Source organism: Nerophis ophidion, linkage group LG26, assembly GCF_033978795.1.
Source record: "Nerophis ophidion isolate RoL-2023_Sa linkage group LG26, RoL_Noph_v1.0, whole genome shotgun sequence".
Classification (NCBI taxonomy): Eukaryota; Metazoa; Chordata; class Actinopteri; order Syngnathiformes; family Syngnathidae; genus Nerophis; species Nerophis ophidion.
In genome coordinates, this window is record NC_084636.1 from 32,723,502 (window position 1) to 32,746,460 (window position 22,959).

At 36.1% G+C, this 22,959-nt stretch overlaps 2 protein-coding genes across 5 annotated transcripts in view; both read left to right on the forward strand.

The window, feature by feature from the left end:
- The window catches only part of LOC133543404 (uncharacterized), a 428,419-nt gene that overhangs the window by 319,486 nt on the left and 85,974 nt on the right, over positions 1–22,959 (forward strand). The window lies entirely within an intron of this gene.
- The window catches only part of LOC133543795 (PI-PLC X domain-containing protein 1-like), a 23,790-nt gene continuing 2,815 nt past the window's right edge, over positions 1,985–22,959 (forward strand). Inside the window, exons 1-6 of one of the 3 annotated variants that reach the window (XM_061888585.1) lie at positions 1,985–2,162; positions 3,192–3,307; positions 9,046–9,182; positions 16,222–16,350; positions 16,422–16,577; positions 16,643–16,826. In XM_061888585.1, coding sequence (XP_061744569.1) covers positions 3,226–3,307; positions 9,046–9,182; positions 16,222–16,350; positions 16,422–16,577; positions 16,643–16,826 — 688 coding nt within the window. In that variant the 5' untranslated portion in view covers positions 1,985–2,162; positions 3,192–3,225. Of the gene's footprint in view, positions 2,163–2,657; positions 2,696–2,807; positions 3,308–9,045; positions 9,183–16,221; positions 16,351–16,421; positions 16,578–16,642; positions 16,827–22,959 lie in introns of those variants that run through there. The other 2 variants (XM_061888587.1, XM_061888586.1) reach the window with 2 other exon arrangements.

Genomic DNA, 22,959 nt, shown 5'->3' on the forward strand with positions numbered 1-22,959 from the left:
TGTTGTGGGCGTGTTCCGTCAATATTGATGTTAAAGATTTATTTTTTTGTGAAGAAATTTTTAGAATTAACTTTAAGTTCATGAATCCGGATGGATCTGTATTACAATCCCCGAAGAGGGCACTTTAAGTCATACTTGCCAACACTCCCGGATTTTACGGGAGACTGCCGAAATTCAGCGCCTTTCCCGAAAACCTCCTGGGACAAATTTTCTCCCGAAATTCAGGTGGAGCTGGAGGCCACTCCCCCTCCAGCTCCATGCGGACCTGGGTGAGGACAGCCTGTTTTCACGTCCGCTTTCCCACAATATAAACAGTGTGTCTGCCCAATGACGTTATAACTGTAGAATGATCTTGGGCGAGTTCTTGGTTTCTTATGTGGGTTTATTGTTAGGCAGTTTCATTAACGTCCTCCCTGCGCGGTAACAACACACAACAACAGCAGTCACGTTTTCGTCGACCGTAAAGCAGTTTGTCTGCCGTAAACAGCAATGTTGTGACACTTAAACCGTACAATACTGCCCTCTACTGTACATGCATATGTGACAATAACATCTACGATGTTAGGGAGTGAAGTGCACAACTGCGCACACAACAAGGAGACGAAGCACGAGACTGTTATGTGTGTGTATATGTGTATATAAATGAACACTGAAATTGATTGGCAACACTAAATTGGCCCTAGTGTGTGAATGTGAGTGTGAATGTTGTCTGTCTATCTGTGTTGGACCTGCGATGAGGTGGCGACTTGTCCAGGGTGTACCCCGCCTTCCGCCCGATTGTAGCTGAGATAGGCGCCAGCACCCCCCGTGACCCCAAAAGGGAATAAGCGGTAGGAAATGGATGGATGAAATTCAGATATTTCTTTTATTTATGTATACTGTATGTCCTTGAATTGCCGCAAGTATAGTATGCGCCTGCCTTGAATTACTGCCGGGTCAAACTCGCTTCGCAAAATAATTAGCGCATGCTTAGTATTACCGCCTGTTTATATCAGCCTCCTCCATCTTCAAAATGGAGGAGGCTGATTTCAATACCGGCAATTTGAAATCGCATAAAGGGAAGAAGATTAAGAGCTATTCAGTAGGATTTAAGGTCCAAGCTTACATCACACTCAAATTTTTTACAGCATGCCTTTGGTAAGTGCCGGAGTTAGAAGAGTTTTTAAAATAATTAGCGCATTCTTACTTTTACCGCATGCCTTTGCTAAGCGCAGGAGTGAGAAGAGGTTTCAAATTAATTAGCGCCCCGGCGGCAATTCAAGGAAATATGGTATATGTATATATATATATATATATATATATATATATATATATATATATATATATATAGCTAGAATTCACTGAAGGTCAAGTATTTCTTATATATGTATATATAAATAAATAACAAAACAAAAAAAATATATATATATACATATATATATATATATATATATATATATATTTATATATATATATATATATATATATATATGAAATACTTGGTGAATTGTTGCTGTAAATATACTCCTCCCCTCTTAACCACGCCCTCAACCACGCCCGACCACGCCCCCCACCTCCCGAAATCGGGTCTCAAGGTTGGCAAGTATGCTTTAATTGATGATTACTTCTATGTGTAGAAATTGTTATTTCTAATTGAATCACATGTTTATTTTTCAACAAGTTTTTAGTTATTTTTATATCTTTTTTTCCAAATAGTTAAAAAAAAGACCACTACGAAAAAGCAATATTTTGTACTGTTATACAATTTAATAAATCAGAAAGTGATGACATAGTGTTGTAATTTTACTTCTTTATCTCTTTTTTTTCAACCAAAAATGCTTTGCTCTGATTAGAGGGTACTTGAAGTTAAAAAAAAATGAAAAAAGGTTGAGAACAAAATGATGATGCGAGCCAAAAGAGTCCACTCTCAGAAAAGAGAACGAACTTCCCATCCCCGTGTAGGCACAAAATGACTGATCTGTATTTGTGCTACCGCCCCCTGCTGGTTACACCACATATATGCGGAAGCTGTTTGTTTTACTTTCAGGACCGGCGACTTTTTATTAGTACTGTATTGTGTCGAGGGTTAAAAACTTATATTTGTGGTCATATTTTTACACAATAGAAGCATAATGTTGGAGTCGAAGACATTGATAGTCGAAGTGGCGAACTCCCTGCTTAGTGTAAGTCTGTGTGTGTGGTTTACTTTTGCCAAGTCAGTCATTTTTGGCTGTTATTAATTTGTAAAAAAAAAACAAAAAAAAGCAACAACTTGACGCGAAATTAGTCCTTTATGACGTTTTAATGTCATATTTGTGAGAGGAAAAAGTGAAACTTCACATGGAAAATTCGAGAAAACGTCGGCCGGCCGGCGGCGTTTTATTACTAGTCGCCGACTGAATACTTGTTTTGTTTACGTCGTTTACAAGTGCTAACATTTATTTCCCCGAACAAGTTTATACAAGCAACGTTTATTTCCGTTACTTGTTTTGTTTTTGTCTTTTTAAAAACGCTAACATTTATTTCCGGACAAGTTTATATAAGCAACGTTTATTTCCGTATTACGCTAGCAGACTAACAGCTAGCGAGTGGGAGGGAACCATCTCGCTTTTTAAATAGTACTTTGTGTCTAGTCCGACGGTTTAAAAAACTCTTTAATTCTAGTCATTTTTCACACGATAGAAGCATAATGTTGGTGGCGAACTCCCTGCTTAGTGTACGTCTGTGTGTGTGGTTTACTTTTTGCCAAGTCAGTCATTTTTGGCTGTTATTTTTTTTGTCTGGTAAAAAACCAAACGACGCAAAATGAGTCGTTCTTTATGACGTTTTAATGTCATATTTGTGAGAAAAGGTGAAACTACCCATCGACCATTCGAGAAAACGTCGATTGAATACTTGTTTCGTTTACGTCTTTTACAAGCGCTAATATTCATTTCCGAACAAGTTCATAAGCAACGTTTATTTCCGTATTAAACTAGCAGGCTAACAGCGAGTGGGAGGGAACCATCTCGCTCCCTGCTCGTCTTTGTGGCGTTCAATGCGCATGCGCGGCAATCCCCCAGCTGCAGGTGTTGCGGCTGCAGAGCTGTCCCGGCCAATCACTTCACTTCCTGTTTATCGAGGCTTTTTGAATGGATTAATTAATCGATACGTGTCAATCCAATGATCAAGACACAAAGACTCTCAGGATTGTGACTTTTTTTTTTTTTTAGGCGTGTGACTTACCGGAGCAGAAGGGCAGATATCATGGATCTGCGTTGCCGGGACTGGATGGCCGCTTTGCCGGAGGAGCTGTGGGACGTCCCGCTCAACTACCTGGCCATACCCGGTACTTGATTATTCCTTACAAAAACTCTTTTTATTCATCCTTAAACTGAAAACACTTTATTATTTATTCCTAAAAACCGTTGTAATCATTCCTAAAATGAAAACACACTTTATTTATTCCTAAACATTTTTTTAATTGAATCAGTACAACAATAACCATTACAATGTGTTGTGTTAAAGGCCTACTGAAATTATATTTTCTTATTCAAACGGGGATAGCAGGTCCATTCTATGTGTCATACTTGATCACTTTGCGATATTGCCATATTTTTGCTGAAAGGATTTAGTAGAGAACATCGACGATAAAGTTCGCAACTTCTGGTCGCTAATAAAAAAGCCTTGCTTTTACTGGAAGTAGCAGACGATGACGTCACCAGTGTGAAGGATCCTCACATCCTCACACAGACCAGTTGATCTGCCGTTTCTTTTCTTTTTCTCCTCTGTCCCACTCTCCCTTGTGGAGGGGGTCCGGTCCGATCCGGTGGCCATGTACTGCTTGCCTGTGTATCGGCTGGGTACATCTCTGCACTGCTTATCCGCCTCCGCTTGGGATGGTTTCCTGCTGGCTCCGCTGTGAACGGGACTCTCGCTGCTGTGTTGGATCCGCTTTGGACTGGACTCTTGCGACTGTGTTGGATCCATTATGGATTGAACTTTCACAGTATCATGTTAGACCCGCTCGACATCCATTGCTTTCCTCCTCTCCAAGGTTCTCATAGTCATCAGTGGTTTGTGCAGCCCTTTGAGACACTAGTGATTTAGGGCTATATAAGTAAACATTGATTGATTGATTGAATTTCCCCATTAATTTGAGCGAGGATGAAAGATTTGTGGTTGAGGATATTGATAGTGAAGGTCTAGAAAAAAAAAAAATAAAGTGTAAAAAAAAAAGGCAATTGCATTGGGAGCGATTCAGATGTTTTAGATCAGGGGTGCCCATTACGTCGATCGCGATCGACTGGTCGATCTCGGAGGGTGTGTCAGTCGGTCTCAAGCCAGGCATTAAAAAATAGACATAAAAATGAGCAATCATCAATCATACCAAGACTTCACTTTCGTCAGTTGTTTGACATTCTCGGCACCCGAGGATCTTGTGAGATGACGCTGGCTGCTGCGAGCTCATATTTAAGACAAAAATCACTAACAGGGCGGACGCAGAGAAACACATTTTATTTCTAGAGACTCCGTACCTACTGTCAAAACTCTAAAGACCGACTGCACAGTTCCTGTCTTCACCATAAAAGACCTGTTTCATCCTGCCTGTGCTAACAAAATAAGAGTCTCAGAAAGCTAGCGTGCACAAGCTAGCAAGCTACGGAGTTTGATGCCAATGTATTTCTCCCCCGCCCTCAGCGACCGCTTTCTCACTTGCTTGCCCACCCGCACACTCACTGACGTCACTCACCTGCTGCCAGACATTAAAGGGCCACACACATATGCTACTCTCATAACAAAGTGTTTAAAAACAAGTATGCAAGTTGGACAAATGAGATGCCAAATCCAACCACTTTCATGTGGTATTGGACAGAAAGGAGGACTTTTTTTTTTCTTCCATTTGAAAATGCGGACGTTATCAGCACCACTGTCTGATTCCAATCAATGCAAGTCATCAGAATCAGGTAATACACCAACTTATATTCTTGTCTTCATGAAAGAAAGGAATCTATGTGTGTTAAACATGCTTGTATTATCATTAAACACCATTAACTTGTTAACAAAAATGTCTCTTTCATAAATAAATAAATATAAATTATAAATAGGAATGAGGTAGATCTCCTCGACTTGGTCAATTGAAAAGTAGCTCGCCTGCAGAAAAAGTGTGAGCGCCCCTGTTTTAGACACATTTGCTAGGATCATTTTGGGAAATCCCTTATCTTTCTATTGTGTTGCTAGTGTTTTAGTGAGTTAAATTGTACCTGATAGTCGGAGGGGTGTGTCCACGGGTGTGTTGACGCCAGTGTCTGAGGGAAGTCACGGCAGCTGCATGGATGGCGCTAGCTCCGCAGATCTCCGGTAAGAGGCGACTTTTTACCACAATTTTCTCACCGAAACCTGCCGGTTGACAAGTGGTGGGGATCCATGTTCGCTTGACCACTCTCATCCATAGTAAAGCTTCACCTCCGGGAATTTTAAACAAGGAATCACCGTGTGTTTGTGTGGCTAAAGGCTAAAGCTTCCCACCTCCATCTTTCTACTTTGACTTCTCTATTATTAATTGAACAAATTGCAAAAGATTCAGCAACACAGATGTCCAGAATACTGTGTAATTGCGCGATGAAAAGAGATGACTTTTAGCCGCAAGTTGTGGTGCGCTAATATGTCCTCTCTACCTCGAGACGTCACGCGCACACCTCATCATTCCGCAACGTTTTCAACAAGAAACTCCGCGGGAAATTCAAAATTGGAATTTAGTAAACTAAACCGGCCGTATTGGCATGTGTTGCACTGTTAAGATTTCATCATTGATATATAAACTATCAGACTGCGTGGTCGGTAGTAGTGGCTTTCAGTAGGCCTTTACAGTGATGTATTGTGCAAACTTACAGGTCTAGTGGGTTAGTTGGTGTTGCATGTCAGTCATCGTGCATGGCAACACAAACCAGTTGTAGCGGTTCTACATGGCACACTGGAAATCGGGGGCTTGTTTTGTTTTGTTTGGCTCGCGATAACATTCTGAAGACAAAATAAACACAAGCCGGATTAGAAAAGGACACAAAAAAATAGACGATGTCATTAAGGAATGCTGATAACGCGCCTGGCTAACTTAACAGTTAGCATGTGTCAAAAAATACCAAGTTTTGTGACTTTGAGGTGTTCAATTGTAGACCAGCTTAAAAAGTTAGCGTGGAAATGTGCCAAGTACCAAGGTTCTCTAAGGCATTTGGCTGCAAAATTGGCTAAAAAAGTTAGCGTGTTATTGTTAGCATGCTAAGGTGTTCAATTGTAGACCAGCTTAAAAAGTTAGCGTGGAAATGTGCCAAGTACCAAGGTTCTCTAAGGCGTTTGGCTGCAAAATTGGCTAAAAAAGTTAGCGTGTTATTGTTAGCATGCTAACAGTTAGTATGTGTCAAGTACCAAGTTCTATAACTGAGGTGTTGGGCTGGAACATTGGCGGAAAAAGCTGGCATGCTGAGAATTAGCATGTGTCATGTACCAAGTTCTATGACTCTGAAGTGTTGGGCTGCAAAATTGGCGGAAAAAGCTAGCATGCTAAGAGTTAGCACGTGTCATGTAACGAATTCTATGACTCTGAAGTGTTTAGCTACACAATTAGCTGAAAAAGTTATTTTGTTGATTCGTTAGCATGTTTCAAGTACCAAGTTCTATGACCCTGAGGTGTTGGGCTTTAAAATTGGCTGAGAAGGTTGGCACGATAATGTTAGCATGCAAACAGCATATATCAAGTACCAAGTTCTATGATTCAGGCGTTTAACTTCAAAATTGGCTGAAAATCTAGCATGCCAAGAGTTCTTAGCATGTGTTAAGTATCAAGTTCTATGACTGAGGTGTTCGGCAGCAAAATTGGTAGAAAAAGCTAACTTCCTAAGTGTTAGCATGTGTCAAGTATCAAGTTTTTTGACTCTGAAGTGTTAAGATGCAAAATTGGCTGAAAAAGTTATTACGTTAACGTAAGTATGCTAACAAATATTTAGCACGTGTCAAGTACCAAGTTCTATGACTCTGAAGTGTTGGGCTGGAACATTGGCGGAAAAAGCTGGCATGCTGAGAGTTAGCATGTGTCATGTAACAAATTCTATGACTCTGAAGTGTTTAGCTACACAATTAGCTGAAAAAGTTATTTTGTTGATTTATTAGCATGTTTCAAGTACCAAGTTCTATGACCCTGAGGTGTTGGGCTTTAAAATTGGCTGAGAAGGTTGGCACGATAATGTTAGCATGCAAACAGCATATGTCAAGTACCAAGTTCTATGATTCAGGCGTTTAACTTCAAAATTGGCTGAAAATCTAGCATGCCAAGAGTTCTTAGCATGTGTCAAGTATCAAGTTCTATGACTCTGAAGTGTTCGGCAGCAAAATTGGTAGAAAAAGCTAACTTCCTAAGTGTTAGCATGCGTCAAGTATCAAGTTTTTTGACTCTGAAGTGTTAAGATGCAAAATTGGCTGAAAAAGTTATTACGTTAACGTAAGTATGCTAACAAATATTTAGCACGTGTCAAGTACCAAGTTCAATGACTCTAAGGTGTTTGGCTGCAAAACTTGCTGTAAAAAGCTATTATGCTAATGTTATCATGCATATGTCAAGTACTAAGTTCTGTGACTCTGAGGTGTTGGGCTGTAAAATTGGCTGAAAAATCTAGCATGCTAAGAATTAGCATGTGTCAAGTATCAAGTTCTATAACTGAGGTGTACGGATGCAAAATTGTCGGGAAAACCTAGCATGCTAAGAGTTAGCATGTGTCATGTACCAAATTTTATGACTCTGAGGTGTTTGGCTGCAAAACTGGCTGAAAAAAGTTATTATGTTATTGTTAACATGCTGACAAACAGTTAGCATGTATCAAGTGCCAAGTTCTATGAGTCTGAGGTGTTAGGCTGCAACATTGGCTGAAAAAAATCTAGCATGCTAAGAGTTAGCATCTGTCAAGTATCAAGTTCTATGACTCTGATGTGTTTGGCTGCAAAATTGGCTGAAAAATTTATTATGTTAACGTCAAAATGCTAAAAAAAACATTTAGCATGTGTCAAGTACCAAATTCTATGAATCTGAGGTGTTGGGCTGTAAAATTGGCTGAAAAATCTAGCATGCTAAGAAGTAGCATGTGTCAAGTATCAAGTTCTATAACTGAGGTGTTCGGATGCAAAATTGGCGGGAAAACCTAGCATGCTAAGAGTTAGCATGTGTCATGTACCAAATTTTATGACTCTGAGGTGTTTGGCTGCAAAACTGGCTGAAAAAGTTATTATGTTATTGTTAACATGCTGACAAACAGTTAGCATGTATCAAGTGCCAAGTTCTATGAGTCTGAGGTGTTAGGCTGCAACATTGGCTGAAAAAAATCTAGCATGCTAAGAGTTAGCATTTGTCAAGTATCAAGTTCTATGACTCTGACGTGTTTGGCTGAAAAAGTTATTATGTTAACGTCAAAATGCTAAAAAAAAACATTTAGCATGTGTCAAGTACCAAATTCTATGAATCTGAGGTGTTGGGCTGCAAAATTGGCTCCATAGGTTTTCATGTTAACATTAGCATGCTAACAGCATGTGTCAAGTACCAGGGTCTATGACTCGGTTTTTTAGCTGCAAAATTGGCTGAAAAAAGTCAACATGTTAACATTAGAATGCTAACAGTTAGCATGTGCTAAGTACCAAGTTCTATGACTCGGGTGTTTAGCTGCAAAATTGGCAAAAAAAAAGTTAGCATGCTAACAGTTAGCATGTGCCAAGTACCAAATTCTATGACTGATTTTTTCGGCTGCAAAATTGGTTGTAAGGTTGGCATGTTAAAAGTTAAAGTACCAATGATTGTCACACACACTCAGGGTGTGGCGAAATTATTCTCTGCATTTGACCCATCACCCTTGATCATGTTAACGTCAGCCTGCTAACTGTTAGCATGTGTCAAGTACCAAGTTGTATGACTCTGAGGTGGTGAGGTTGAAAACGTTAGCATGTGTCAAGTACCAAGTTGAATGAGTCAGGTATTTAGCTGCAAAATTAGATGTCACATGGACCAAAAGGAAGTGGAAAGAAATGATGAGATGACATCTTTCCCAACAGGAAGTCACGACACGATGAGTTATTGTCTGGACATCAACTCTCCGCTGGTCAGGTCTGAGTCGGACATCTTCAGGATCCTGGATGGACTTTGCTGCTGCTTCACCAGGCCCACCATTTACAAGTGGGCCACCACACAGGTAGTTCCTGTTTGGACTCATTGTGTCACACATGAACAACTTCCTGTTGTGGAGTCATTATGTCACAAATAAACACACGCAGGTACTTCCTGTTTGGCAGCCTTTACAGTTAATTATTTGAAGTTACTCAGTTGGTATAATATATAATAAATAAAATAGTTTGTGTTAAATAAATACAATAAAATAAGAAATAAATATTTTAATACCTAAAATTACATAAATATATTTCAAATTAATAACGTTAAAAATAAACACAAATGTAAATAAAGTATGAAAAAATACAAACACCAGATGTTATGGAATAAAATGAACTAAAATACAAAATGATTATAATAGGTCAATAATATTACAAATAAGTCAAAAATAACTAGTGTCGAAAAATAAATAAATAAAATAATAAAAAAATATAAAGGCCCTGCGATGAGGTGGCGACTTGTCCAGGGTGTACCCCGCCTTCCGCCCGATTGTAGCTGAGATAGGCGCCAGCGCCCCCCGCGACCCCAAAAGGGAAAAAGCGGTCGGAAATGGATGGATGGATATAAATGCATGAAGTTACATTAAAATATTTTAAATGAATAACATATATAATAAATAAATACAAATAAATTGGGAAATATATAAACATCAGCTCTCCTCTCTGGGCTGCCACCTTATCGTGGTGGAGGAGTTTGCGTGTCTCCAATGATCCTAGGAGCTATGTTGTCCGGGGGCATAAATCTACCAAGACAAACAGGTCCTAGGTGAGGGATCAGACAAATAGCAGCTCGAAGACCTCCATGAAGAAAACAAGAAAAGGACCCAGATTTCCCTCACCCGGACGCGGGTCACCGGGGCCCCCCTCTGGAGCCAGGCCCGGAGGTGGGGTACGATGGCAAGCGCCTGGTGGCCGGGCCTGTCCCCATGTGGCCCGGCCGGGCACAGCCCGAAGAGGTAACGTGGGTCCACCCTCCAATGGGCTCACCACCCATAGCAGGGGCCATAGAGGTCGGGTGTGATGTGAGCTGGGCGGCAGCCGAAGGCAGGGCACTTGGCGGTCCGGTCCTCGGCTACAGAAGCTAGCTCTCGGGACGTGGAACGTCACCTCACTGGGGGGGAAGGAGCCTGAGTTAGTGCGCGAAATAGAGAAATTCCGGCTGGATATAGTCGGACTCACGTCGACGCACAGCAAGGGCTCTGGAACCACTTCTCTCGAGAGGGACTGGACTCTCTTCCACTCTGGCATTGTCATCAGTGAGAGGCGACGGGCTGGGGTTGCAATTCTTGTTGGCCCCCGGCTCAAAGCCAGTATGTTGGAGTTCAACCCAGTGGACGAAAGGGTAGCCTCCCTCCGCCTTCGGGTGGGGGGACGGGTCCTGACTGTTGTTTGTGCTTACGCACCAAGAAGCAGTTCAGAGTACCCACCCTTTTTGGGTACACTCGAGGGAGTACTGGAAAGTGCTCCCCCGGGTGATTCCCTTGTCCTACTGGGGGACTTCAACGCTCATGTTGGCAACGACAATGAAACCTGGAGAGGCGTGATTGGGAAGAATGGCCGCCCAGATCTGAACCCGAGTGGTGTCTTGTTATTGGACTTTTGTGCTCGTCACAGTTTGTCCATAACAAACACCATGTTCAAACATAAGGGTGTCCATATGTGCACTTGGAACCAGGACACCCTAGGCCGCAGTTCCATGATCGACTTTGTAGTTGTGTCATCGGATTTGCGGCCTCATGTTTTGGACACTCGGGTGAAGAGAGGGGCGGAGCTTTCTACCGATCATCACCTGGTGGTGAGTTGGCTGCGATGGTGGGGGAGGATGCCAAACAGACCTGGCAGGCCCAAGCGCATTGTGAGGGTCTGCTGGGAACGTCTGGCAGAGTCTCCTGTCAGAGAAAGTTTCAATTCCCACCTCCGGAAGAACTTTGAACATGTCACGAGGGAGGTGCTGGACATTGAGTCCGAGTGGACTATGTTCGGCACCTCTATTGTCGAGGCGGCCGATTGGAGCTGTGGCCGCAAGGTAGTTGGTGCCTGTCGGGGCGGTAATCGCAAAACCCGTTGGTGGACACCAGCGGTGCGGGATACCGTCAAGCTGAAGAAAGAGTCCTATCGGGTTCTTTTGGCTCATAGGACTCAGGAGGCAGTGGACAGGTACCGACAGGCCAAGCAGTGTGCAGCTTCAGCGGTCGCGGAGGCAAAAACTCGGACATGGGAGGAGTTCAGGGAAGCCATGGAAAACGACTTCCGGACGGCTTCGAAGCGATTCTGGACCACCATCCGCCGCCTCAGGAAGGGGAAGCAGTGCACTGTCAACACCGTATATAGTGCGGATGGTGTTCTGCTGACCTCAACTGCGGATGTTGTGGATAGGTGGAAGAAATTCTTCGAAGACCTCCTCAATCCCACCAACACGTCTTCCTATGATGAAGCAGTGCCTGGGGAATCTGTGGTGGGCTCTCCTATTTCTGGGGCTAAGGTTGCCGAGGTAGTTATAAAGCTCCTCGGTGGCAAGGTCCCAGGGGTGGATGAGACCCGCCCGGAGTTCCTTAAGGCTCTGGATGCTGTGGGGCTGTCTTGGTTGACAAGACTCTGCAGCATCGTGTGGACATCGGGGACGGTACCTCTGGATTGGCAGACCGGGGTGGTGGTTCCTCTCTTTTAAGAAGGGGGACCGGAGGGTGTGTTCCAACTATCGTGGGATCACACTTCTCAGCCTTCCCGGTAAGGTTTATTCAGGTGTACTGGAGAGGAGGCTACGTTGGATAGTCGAACCTCTGATTCAGGAGGAACAGTGTGGTTTTCGTCCTGGTCGTGGAACTGTGGACCAGCTCTATACTCTCTGCAGGGTCCTTGAGGGAGCATGGGAGTTTTCCCAACCAGTCTACATGTGCTTTGTGGACTTGGAGAAGGCATTCGACCGTGTCCCTCGGGAAGTCCTGTGGGGAGTGCTCAGAGAGTATGGGGTATCGGACTGTCTTATTGTGGCGGTCCGCTCCCTGTATGATCAGTGTCAGAGCTTGGTCCGCATTGCCGGCAGTAAGTCACCCTTTGAGACACTAGTGATTTAGGGCTATATAAGTAAACATTGATTGATTGATTGATTTCCAGTGAGGGTTGGACTCCGCCAAGGCTGCCCTTTGTCACCGATTCTGTTCATTACCTTTTATGGACAGAATTTCTAGGCGCAGTCAAGGCGTTGAGGGGCTCCGGTTTGGTGGCCGCAGGATTAGGTCTCTGCTTTTTGCAGATGATGTGGTCCTGATGTCTTCATCTGGCCGGGATCTTCAGCTCTCACTGGATCGGTTCGCAGCCGAGTGTGAAGCGACCGGAATGAGAATCAGCACCTCCAAGTCCGAGTCCATGGTTCTCGCCCGGAAAAGGGTGGAGTGCCATCTCCGGGTTGGGGAGGAGACCCTGCCCCAAGTGGAGGAGTTCAAGTACCTCAGAGTCTTGTTCACGAGTGGGGGATGAGTGGATCGTGAGATCGACAGGCGGATCGGTGCGGCGTCTTCAGTAATGCGGACGTTGTACCGATCTGTTGTGGTGAAGAAGGAGCTGAACCGGAAGGCAAAGCTCTCAATTTACCGGTCGATCTACGTTCCCATCCTCACCTATGGTCATGAGCTTTGGGTCATGACCGAAAGGATAAGATCACGGGTCCAAGCGGCCAAAATGAGTTTCCTCAGCCGTGTGGCGGGGCTCTCCCTTAGAGATATTAACCACAGGTTAATCCTGATTAATCCAAGTAATAACTTGCTGTTAATTGTGATTAATCCAAGTAATAACTTGCTGTTAATTGTGATTAATCCAAGTAATAACCTTTGATAATCCAAGCAAGAACCTGCGATTAATTGTGATTAATCCAAGTAATAAACTGTGGTTAATTGTGATTAATCCAAGTGCTAGCCTGTGGTCAATCGTGACTAATCCAAGTAATAAACTGTGTTTAATCATGATTAATCCAAGTAATAACCTGCAATTAATCGTGTATAATCCAAGTAATAACCCGCGGTTAATCATGATTAATCCAAGTAATAACCTGTGGTTAATCGTGATTAATCCACATAATAGCCTGCCTTTAGTCTTGATTAATCCACGTAATAACCTGCGATTCATCCAAGTATCAACCTGTGATTAATCGTGATTACTCAGAGTAATAACCTGCGATTAATTGTGATGAATCCAAGTGATAACTTGCGATTTTTAATTTTTTTTTCATTAAATCAACATAAAAATATACAAAATACACTCTCAATTAGTGCATCAACCCCCACCCCAAAAAAACCCTCCTTCCTTCATTCACACCGACTCGCACAAAAAAAGGGTTGTTTCTTTCTGCTACCAAAATTCTGGTTCCCACAACATATATAGCACAGTCTGCAAGGGACAAAGTCCCTGAAACACACATGATTGTGTGTGCCGCCGGTCCACTAACATTATCATTAATGACTATTTTTTAATATAATTGTTTTATATGATTTTACTTTCTTTTTTATCCAAGAAAATGTTTTTTTTTATTTATTTATCTTATTTTATTTATGAAATAAAAAAGGACCTTATCTTCACCAGACCAGGTTGTTAATGAAATTAGACTTGTCTAACAGGTTTTAAAACCAGGTCTGTCCAGATAATGTCCAAGTCGGGCTCAGCAACACACACCCTCAACCATGTACAAAAAAAAAAAAAAATTAGGAAAACAACAGATTGCATATAATTTATAAACAAAATTACATTGTCATAAAAAGCATTTGTGTATAGTGCATATTATGTCCAAGTCAGACTCAACACAGACTTTCATTTTGTAGACTCAAGAATAGGGAACACAACAACAGATAGCATATATGTTGCTGTTGTTGCATATCTATAAACATTGTTACATTTTCACAATAAGCCTTTAAGGATTTCCCATCTTTTTTCATGTTTTTGGCATCATTATCGTTGTCAATCATGTATCTTTCTAAAGTTAAAAAATTCTGAATAGATGTTTTAAAGAAAGTAATACTAAGTGAATATCTATTTTTGGCTTTAAAAATAAACCTTTTACCAAGTACTATAATTAAATTGACTAAGTCATGACTGTCAATGAACTCTCCTAAAATAACAGAAACTACATCAAGCTTCTTAAACAAACCAATCCTTGAACACTTTTTTTCAACTTCCACCCAAAAAGAAGACACAATATGACAATACCAAAAACAAAATAACCCAAAAAATAACTCGCGATTAATACAAGTAATAATCTGCGATTAAACGTGATTAAACCAAGTAATGACCTGCAAATAATTGGGATTAATCCCAGTAATAACCTGCGAATAATCGCCATCACGCCAAGTAATAATTTGTGAATAATCCAAGTAATAAACTGTGATTAATCACTTGCAATTGTGTATAATCCAAGTAATAACTTGCGATAATTGTGATTAATCCAAGTAATCACCTGTGATTAATCTTGTCTAATCCAAGTAATAACCTGCGATAAACCGTGTTTAATCCAAGTAATAACATGCTATTATGATTAATCCAAATAATTTGTGATTAATCCAAGTAATAAACTGTGATTAATCCAATTAATCACCTGCGATTAATCATGTATAATCCTAGTAATAACCTGTGATAATTGTGATTAATCCAAGTAATCACCTGTGATTAATTTTGTCTAATCCAAGTAATAACCTGCGATAAACCATGTTCAAGCCAAGTAATAAGATCCTACTATTTGTGATTAATCCAAATATTAACTTGTTTAATCCAAGTGATAAACTGTGATTAATCCAATTTATCACCTGCGATTAATCATGTATAATCTTAGTAATAACCTGCGATAATTGTGATAAATCCAAGTAATCACCTGTGATTAATCTTGTCTAATCCAAGTAATAACATGCTATTATGATTAATCCAAATAATTTGTTATTAATCCAAGTAATAAACTGTGATTAATTCAATTAATCACCTGTGATTAATCTTGTCTAATCCAAGTAATAACCTGCGATAAACCGTGTTTAATCCAAGTAATAACATGCTATTGTGATTAATCCAAATAATTTGTTATTAATCCAAGTAATAAACTGTGATTAATCCAATTAATCACCTGCGATTAATCATGTATAATCCTAGTAATAACCTGCGATAATTGTGATTAATCCAAGTAATCACCTGTGATTAATCTTGTCTAATCCAAGTAATAACCTGCGATATACCATGTTCAAGCCAAGTAATAACATCCTACTATTTGTGATTAATCCAAATATTAACTTGTTTAATCCAAGTAATAAACTGTGATTAATCCAATTAATCACCTGCGATTAATCATGTATAATCATAGTAATAACCTGCGATAATTGTGATTAATCCAAGCAATCACCTGTGATTAATCTTGTCTAATCCAAGTAATAACCTGCGATAAACCATGTTTAAACCAAGTAATAACATCCTACTATTTGTGATTAATCCAAATATTAATTTGTGATTAATCCAAGTAATAATTTGTGAATAATCCAAGTAATAAACTGTGATTAATCACTTGCGATTGTGTATCATCCAAGTAATAACCTGCGATAATTGTGATTAATCCAAGTAATCACCTGTGATTAATCTTGTCTAATCCAAGTAATAACCTGCGATAAACCGTGTTTAATCCAAGTAATAACATGCTATTGTGATTAATCCAAATAATTTGTGATTAATCCAAGTAATAAACTGCGATTAATCCAATTAATCACCTGCGATTAATCATGTATAATCCTAGTAATAACCTGCGATAAACCATGTTTAAGCCAAGTAATAACATCCTACTATTTGTGATTAATCCAAATATTAACTTGTGTTTAATCCAAGTAATAAACTGATGAATTGTGATTAATCCAATTAATCACCTGCGATTAATCGTGTATGCTCCAAGTAATAAACTGCAATTAATCGTGATCAATCCAAGTAATGATTTTTTTTTTTTTTAATCATTTGACAGCACTAATCCTAAAAGACTAAAAATGTTTGTCTAACATCTTGTGGTGAGCAACCCTGACAGAAGTGTGTGTGTGTGTGTGTGTGTGTGTGAAGGATCGCTGCATCGAGGACCAGCTGTCAATGGGCATCCGTTACTTTGACCTGCGCGTAGCACGCAAGCCCAGCGAGCCGGGGTCCCACCTACACTTCACGCACATCCTGTACACACACCTGACGGTGCTGGTGAGTGCCCGCCTCCTTCCCGCCACGCCTCTTCAGACCCAGTGTAGGTGAAGCCCCCGCCTGTCCCTCAGGAGACGCTGGCGTCTATGGCATCCTGGCTGGACGCTCACCCCAAGGAGGTGGTCATCCTGGCCTGCAGACACTTTGAGGGAATGGACGATCAAATCCACGAGTCCTTCATCTCGGCGCTGCAGCACCTCTTCGGCACCAAGCTGTGTCCTCGCCAGGTGAGTCCGCAGGTTTTTTTTTTTCTTTCCGGCACGGGTCCTTACCGCCATCCTGGTCCTGGCAGGAACCCGAGCTGACCCTCAGGGCTCTGTGGGCGTCGGGTCGCCAGGTGCTCCTGTCCTACGACGCAGACGTGGCGTCCAGGCACGCTCAGCTGCTCCCCGCTATCCCCTACTGGTGGGCCAACCAGGGCACGGCCCGCGGCGCCATCAGATACCTGGAGTGGCAGCAGCAGCTGGGACGCCCAGGTCAGTCCCACACCACCTTATCTTGTCTTAGCAAACATCTTGAAGGCCGGCCCCTGGCATAAACATGACTCAGCATCAACCACTAGGGGGGGCACATGATCACGGCCGATACCATACGAACCTGATACCGAGTAACGACAGGGCTGTTAGCGCCGATACCTCGACTTGTGATATCAAATCTTTGAATTTTATTCACTTGCACTTTTGTTCATTGATTGTGACAGCGACTTAGTCATTTATTTATTTTTTTACTTTGCAAAAAAGTTGAGTGGAAAGCAACAATGTAACAAAAAGGTAAACAAAACAACATAATTATATTACTTTACAAAAAAGTTACAAGTGCAAAGTAAAAAAAAATGTAACAAAGGTAAACAAAAAAAAAAGTCTTTATTTTACAAAATAGTTGTCAGTGTAAAGTAACAAAAGTAAACAAAACAACATAAATAAGACATTTTTATTTTACAAAAAAGGTTATTACTGTAATTAAAGGTAACAAAAAAAGCAACAAACAGAAGAATAAACAAAACATAAATAGTTATTTATTTTACAAAGAAGCAACACTTTAACACAAAGTAAACAAAACATAAATAATGATTTATTATTGTAGAAAAAAGTTCAGTGCTAGGTAACAAAAAACAATGTAAAAAAAAAAAGATTAACAAAGCAAATAATGAATTATTTATTTCACAAAAACATTTAGTGTAAGTAACAATGTAACAAAAAGGTAAAAAAAAACAACAATTATATTGCTTTACAAAAAGTAATACAAATGTGACAAAAAGTTAAACAATAAATAATGAATTTATTATTTCACAAAAAAGTGAAGTCTAAAGTAAAATAAAAGCAACAATGTAGCAAAAAGGTAAACAAAACATAAATAATGAATTATTATTTTAGAAAAAAGTTATTAGTGTAAACTAACACAAGCAACAATGTAACGAAAAGGTAAACAAAACACAATGAATTATATATATATTTTAAAAGCAACAATGTAACAAAAAGGTAAACAAAACAACATAATTATATTACTTTACAAAAAAGTTATAAGTGCAAAGTAAAAAAAATGTAACAAAGGTAAACAAAACAAAAAAAATAATGTCTTTATTTTACAAAATAGTTGTCAGTGTATAGTAACAAAAGTAAACAAAACAACATAAATAAGACATTTTTATTTTACAAAAAAGGTTATTGCTGTAATTAAAGGTAACAAAAAAGCAACAAACAGAAGAATAAACAAAACATAAATAGTTAATTATTTATTTTACAAAGAAGCAACACTTTAACACAAAGTAAACAAAACATAAATAATGATTTATTATTGTAGAAAAAAGTTTAGTGCTAGGTAACAAAAAACAATGTAAAAAAAAAAAAAGATTAACAAAACGAATAATGAATTATTTATTTTACAAAAACATTTAGTGTAAGTAACAAAAAAGCAACAATGTAACAAAAAGGTAAAACAAACCCAACAATTATATTGCTTTACAAAAAGTAATACAAATGTGACAAAAAGGTAAACAATAAATAATGAATGTATTATTTCACAAAAAAGTGAAGTCTAAAGTAAAATAAAAGCAACAATGTAGCAAAAAGGTAAACAAAACAACATAAATAATGAATTATTATTTTAGAAAAAAAGTTATTAGTGTAAACTAACAAAAGCAACAATGTAACGAAAAAGTAAACAAAACACAATGAATTATATATATATTTTAAAAGCAGGAATGTAACAAAAAAGTAAACAAAACATAAATACTGAAAAAGGTTATTAGTGTAAAGTAACAAAAAAGCAACAAAGTAACAAGAGTAAACAAAACATAAAAAAATAATTATTTATTTTACAAAAAAGTTTAATGTAAACAAAGAAACCCTTTATCAAAAAGTAAACAGAACATAAATAATGAATTATTTATTATTTTATAAAAAAAATTTAGTGTAAGGTAACAAAAAAGCAACAATGTAACAAAAAGGTAAAAAAAACCCCAACAATTATATTGCTTTACAAAAAGTAATACAAATGTGACAAAAAGGTAAATAATGAATTTATTATTTCACAAAAAAGTTAAGTCTAAAGTAAAATAAAAGCAACAATGTAGCAAAAAGGTAAACAAAACAACATAAATAATGTATTATTTTAGAAAAAAGTTATTAGTGTAAACTAACAAAAGCAACAATGTAACGAAAAGGTAAACAAAACACAAGGAATTATATATATATATTTTAAAAGCAACAATGTAACAAAAAAGTAAACAAAACATAAATACTGAATTATTATTTTACCCAAAAAGTTATTAGTGTAAAGTAACAAAGAAGCAACAAAGTAACAAGAGTAAACAAAACATTAAAAAAAATTATTTATTTTACAAAAAAGTTTAATGTAAACAAAGAAACCCTTTAACAAAAAGTAAACAGAACATAAATAATGAATTATTTATTATTTTATAAAAATTTTTTAGTGTAAGGTAACAAAAAACAATGTTAATAAAATGTTAAGAAAACATGATTTATTTTACAAAAAAAGTTTAGTGTAAACAACGAAGCAACCCTTTGACAAAAAGTAAACAAAACAACATTAATAAGGAATTATTTATGATTGTAGAAAAAAGTTTAGTGTAGGGTAACAAAAAACAATGTGAATTTTTTTTAAAACATCATGTATTTATTTTACAAACAGTGTAAAGTAACAAAAAAAGCAACAATGTAACAAAAAGGTCAAACAAAACCACAATTATATTGCTTTACAAAAAGTTATACAAATGTGACAAAAAGGTAAACAAAACAATAATCAATTTATTTTACAAAAAAGTAACAAAAGCAACAATGCAACAAAAAGGTAAACCGAACATAAAAAGTGAATTATTTTAGAAAAAAGTTTAGTGTAAAGTAACAAAAAAGTAAACATAAGAACATAAATAATGAATTATTTATTATTTTAGAAAAAAGTTAGTCACAAAAAAACATAAATAGTGAATTATTATTTCACAAATAAGTTATTAGTGTAAAGTAACAAAAAACAACAGAAAAATAAACAAAACATAAATAATGAATTATTTATTTTACAAAAAAGTTTAGTGTAAACAAAGAAGCAACCATTTAACAAAGTAAACAAAACAACATCAATAATTAATCATTTATTATTGTAGAAAAAAGTTTAGTGCAAGGTAACAAAAACAATGCATAAAAAAAGGTTAACAAAACATGATGAATTATTTATTTCACAAAAATATTTAGTGTAAGCTAACAAAAAAGCAACAATGTAACAAAAAGGTAAACCAAACATAAAAAATGAATTATTTTAGAAAAAAGTTGTTAGTGTAAAGTAACAAAAAAGTAAACATAAGAACATAAATAATTAATTATTTATTTTAGAAAAAAGTTAGTCACAAAAAAGTAAACAAAACAACATAAATAATGAATTATTATTTTACAAATAAGTTATTAGTGTAAAGTAACAAAAAAGCAACAGAAATATAAACAAAACATAAATAATGAATTATTTATTTTACAAAAAAGTTTAGTGTAAACAAAGAAGCAACCATTTAACAAAGTAAACAAAACAACATCAATAATGAATCATTTATTATTGTAGAAAAAAGTTTAGTGCAAGGTAACAAAAACAATGCAAAAAAAAAAGGTTAACAAAACATGATGAATTATTTATTTCACAAAAATATTTAGTGTAAGCTAACAAAAAAGCAACAATGTAACAAAAAGGTAAACCAAACATAAAAAATGAATTATTTTAGAAAAAAGTTGTTAGTGTAAAGTATCAAAAAAGTAAACATAAGAACATAAATAATTAATTATTTATTTTAGAAAAAAGTTAGTCACAAAAAAGTAAACAAAACAACATAAATAATGAATTATTATTTTACAAATAAGTTATTAGTGTAAAGTAACAAAAAAGCAACAGAAATATAAACAAAACATAAATAATGAATTATTTATTTTACAAAAAAGTTTAGTGTAAACAAAGAAGCGACCATTTAACAAAGTAAACAAAACAACATCAATAATGAATCATTTATTATTGTAGAAAAAAGTTTAGTGCAAGGTAACAAAAACAATGCAAAAAAAAAAGGTTAACAAAACATGATGAATTAATTTCACAAAAATATTTAGTGTAAGCTAACAAAAAAGCAACAATGTAACAAAAAGGTCAAACAAAACAACAATTATATTGCTTTACAAAAAGTTATACAAATGTGACAAAAAGGTAAACAAAGCAATAATCAATTTATTTTACAAAAAAGTAACAAAAGCAACAAAAAGGTAAACCAAACATAAAAAATGAATTATTTCAGAAAAAAGTTGTTAGTGTAAAGTAACAAAAAAGTAAACATAAGAACATAAATAATGAATTATTTATTATTTTAGAAAAAAGTTAGTCACAAAAAAGTAAACAAAACAACATAAATAATGAATTATTATTTTACAAATAAGTTATTAGTGTAAAGTAACAAAAAAGCAACAGAAAAATAAACAAAACGTAAATAATGAATCATTTATTATTGTAAAAAAGGTTTAGTGCAAGGTAACAAAAACAATGCAAAAAAAAAAGGTTAACAAAACATGATGAATTATTTATTTCACAAAAATATTTTGTGTAAGCTAACAAAAGCAACAATGTAACAAAAAGGTAAACAAAACACAAGGAATTATATATATATATTTTAAAAGCAACAATGTAACAAAAAAGTAAACAAAACATAAATACTGAATTATTATTTTACCCAAAAAGTTATTAGTGTAAAGTAACAAAAAAGCAACAAAGTAACAAGAGTAAACAAAACATAAAAAAGTAATTATTTATTTTACAAAAAAGTTTAATGTAAACAAAGAAACCCTTTAACAAAAAGTAAACAGAACATAAATAATGAATTATTTATTATTTTATAAAAATTTTTTAGAGTAAGGTAACAAAAAACAATGTTAAAAAAATGTTAAGAAAACATCATGATTTATTTTACAAAAAAAGTTTAGTGTAAACAACGAAGCAACCCTTTGACAAAAAGTAAACAAAACAACATTAATAAGGAATTATTTATGATTGTAGAAAAAAGTTTAGTGTAGGGTAACAAAAAATAATGTGAATTTTTTTTAAAAACATGATGTATTTATTTTACAAACAGTGTAAAGTAACAAAAAAAGCAACAATGTAACAAAAAGGTCAAACAAAACAACAATCATATTGCTTTACAAAAAGTTATACAAATGTGACAAAAAGGTAAACAAAGCAATAATCAATTTATTTTACAAAAAAGTAACAAAAGCAACAATGCAACAAAAAGGTAAACCAAACATAAAAAATAAATTATTTTTAGAAAAAAGTTGTTAGTGTAAAGTAACAAAAAAGTAAACATAAGAACATAAATAATGAATTATTTATTATTTTAGAAAAAAGTTAGTCACAAAAAACATAAATAGTGAATTATTATTTTACAAATAAGTTATTAGTGTAAAGTAACAAAAAAGCAACAGAAAAATAAACAAAACATAAATAATGAATTATTTATTTTACAAAAAAGTTTAGTGTAAACAAAGAAGCAACCATTTAACAAAGTAAACAAAACAACATTGATAATGAATCATTTATTATTGTAGAAAAAAGTTTAGTGCAAGGTAACAAAAACAATGCAAAAAAAAAAGGTTAACAAAACATGATGAATTATTTATTTCACAAAAATATTTAGTGTAAGCTAACAAAAAAGCAACAATGTAACAAAAAGGTAAACCAAACATAAAAAATGAATTATTTTAGAAAAAAGTTGTTAGTGTAAAGTAACAAAAAAGTAAACATAAGAACATAAATAATGAATTATTTATTATTTTAGAAAAAAGTTAGTCACACAAAAGTAAACAAAACAACATAAATAATGAATTATTATTTTACAAATAAGTTATTAGTGTAAAGTAACAAAAAAGCAACAGAAAAATGAACAAAACATAAATAATTATTTATTTTACAAAAAAGTTTAGTGTAAACCAAGAAGCGACCATTTAACAAAGTAAACAAAACAACATCAATAATAAATCATTTATTATTGTAGAAAAAAGTTTAGTGCAAGGTAACAAAAACAATGCAAAAAAAAAAAAGGTTAACAAAACATGATTAATTATTTATTTCACAAAA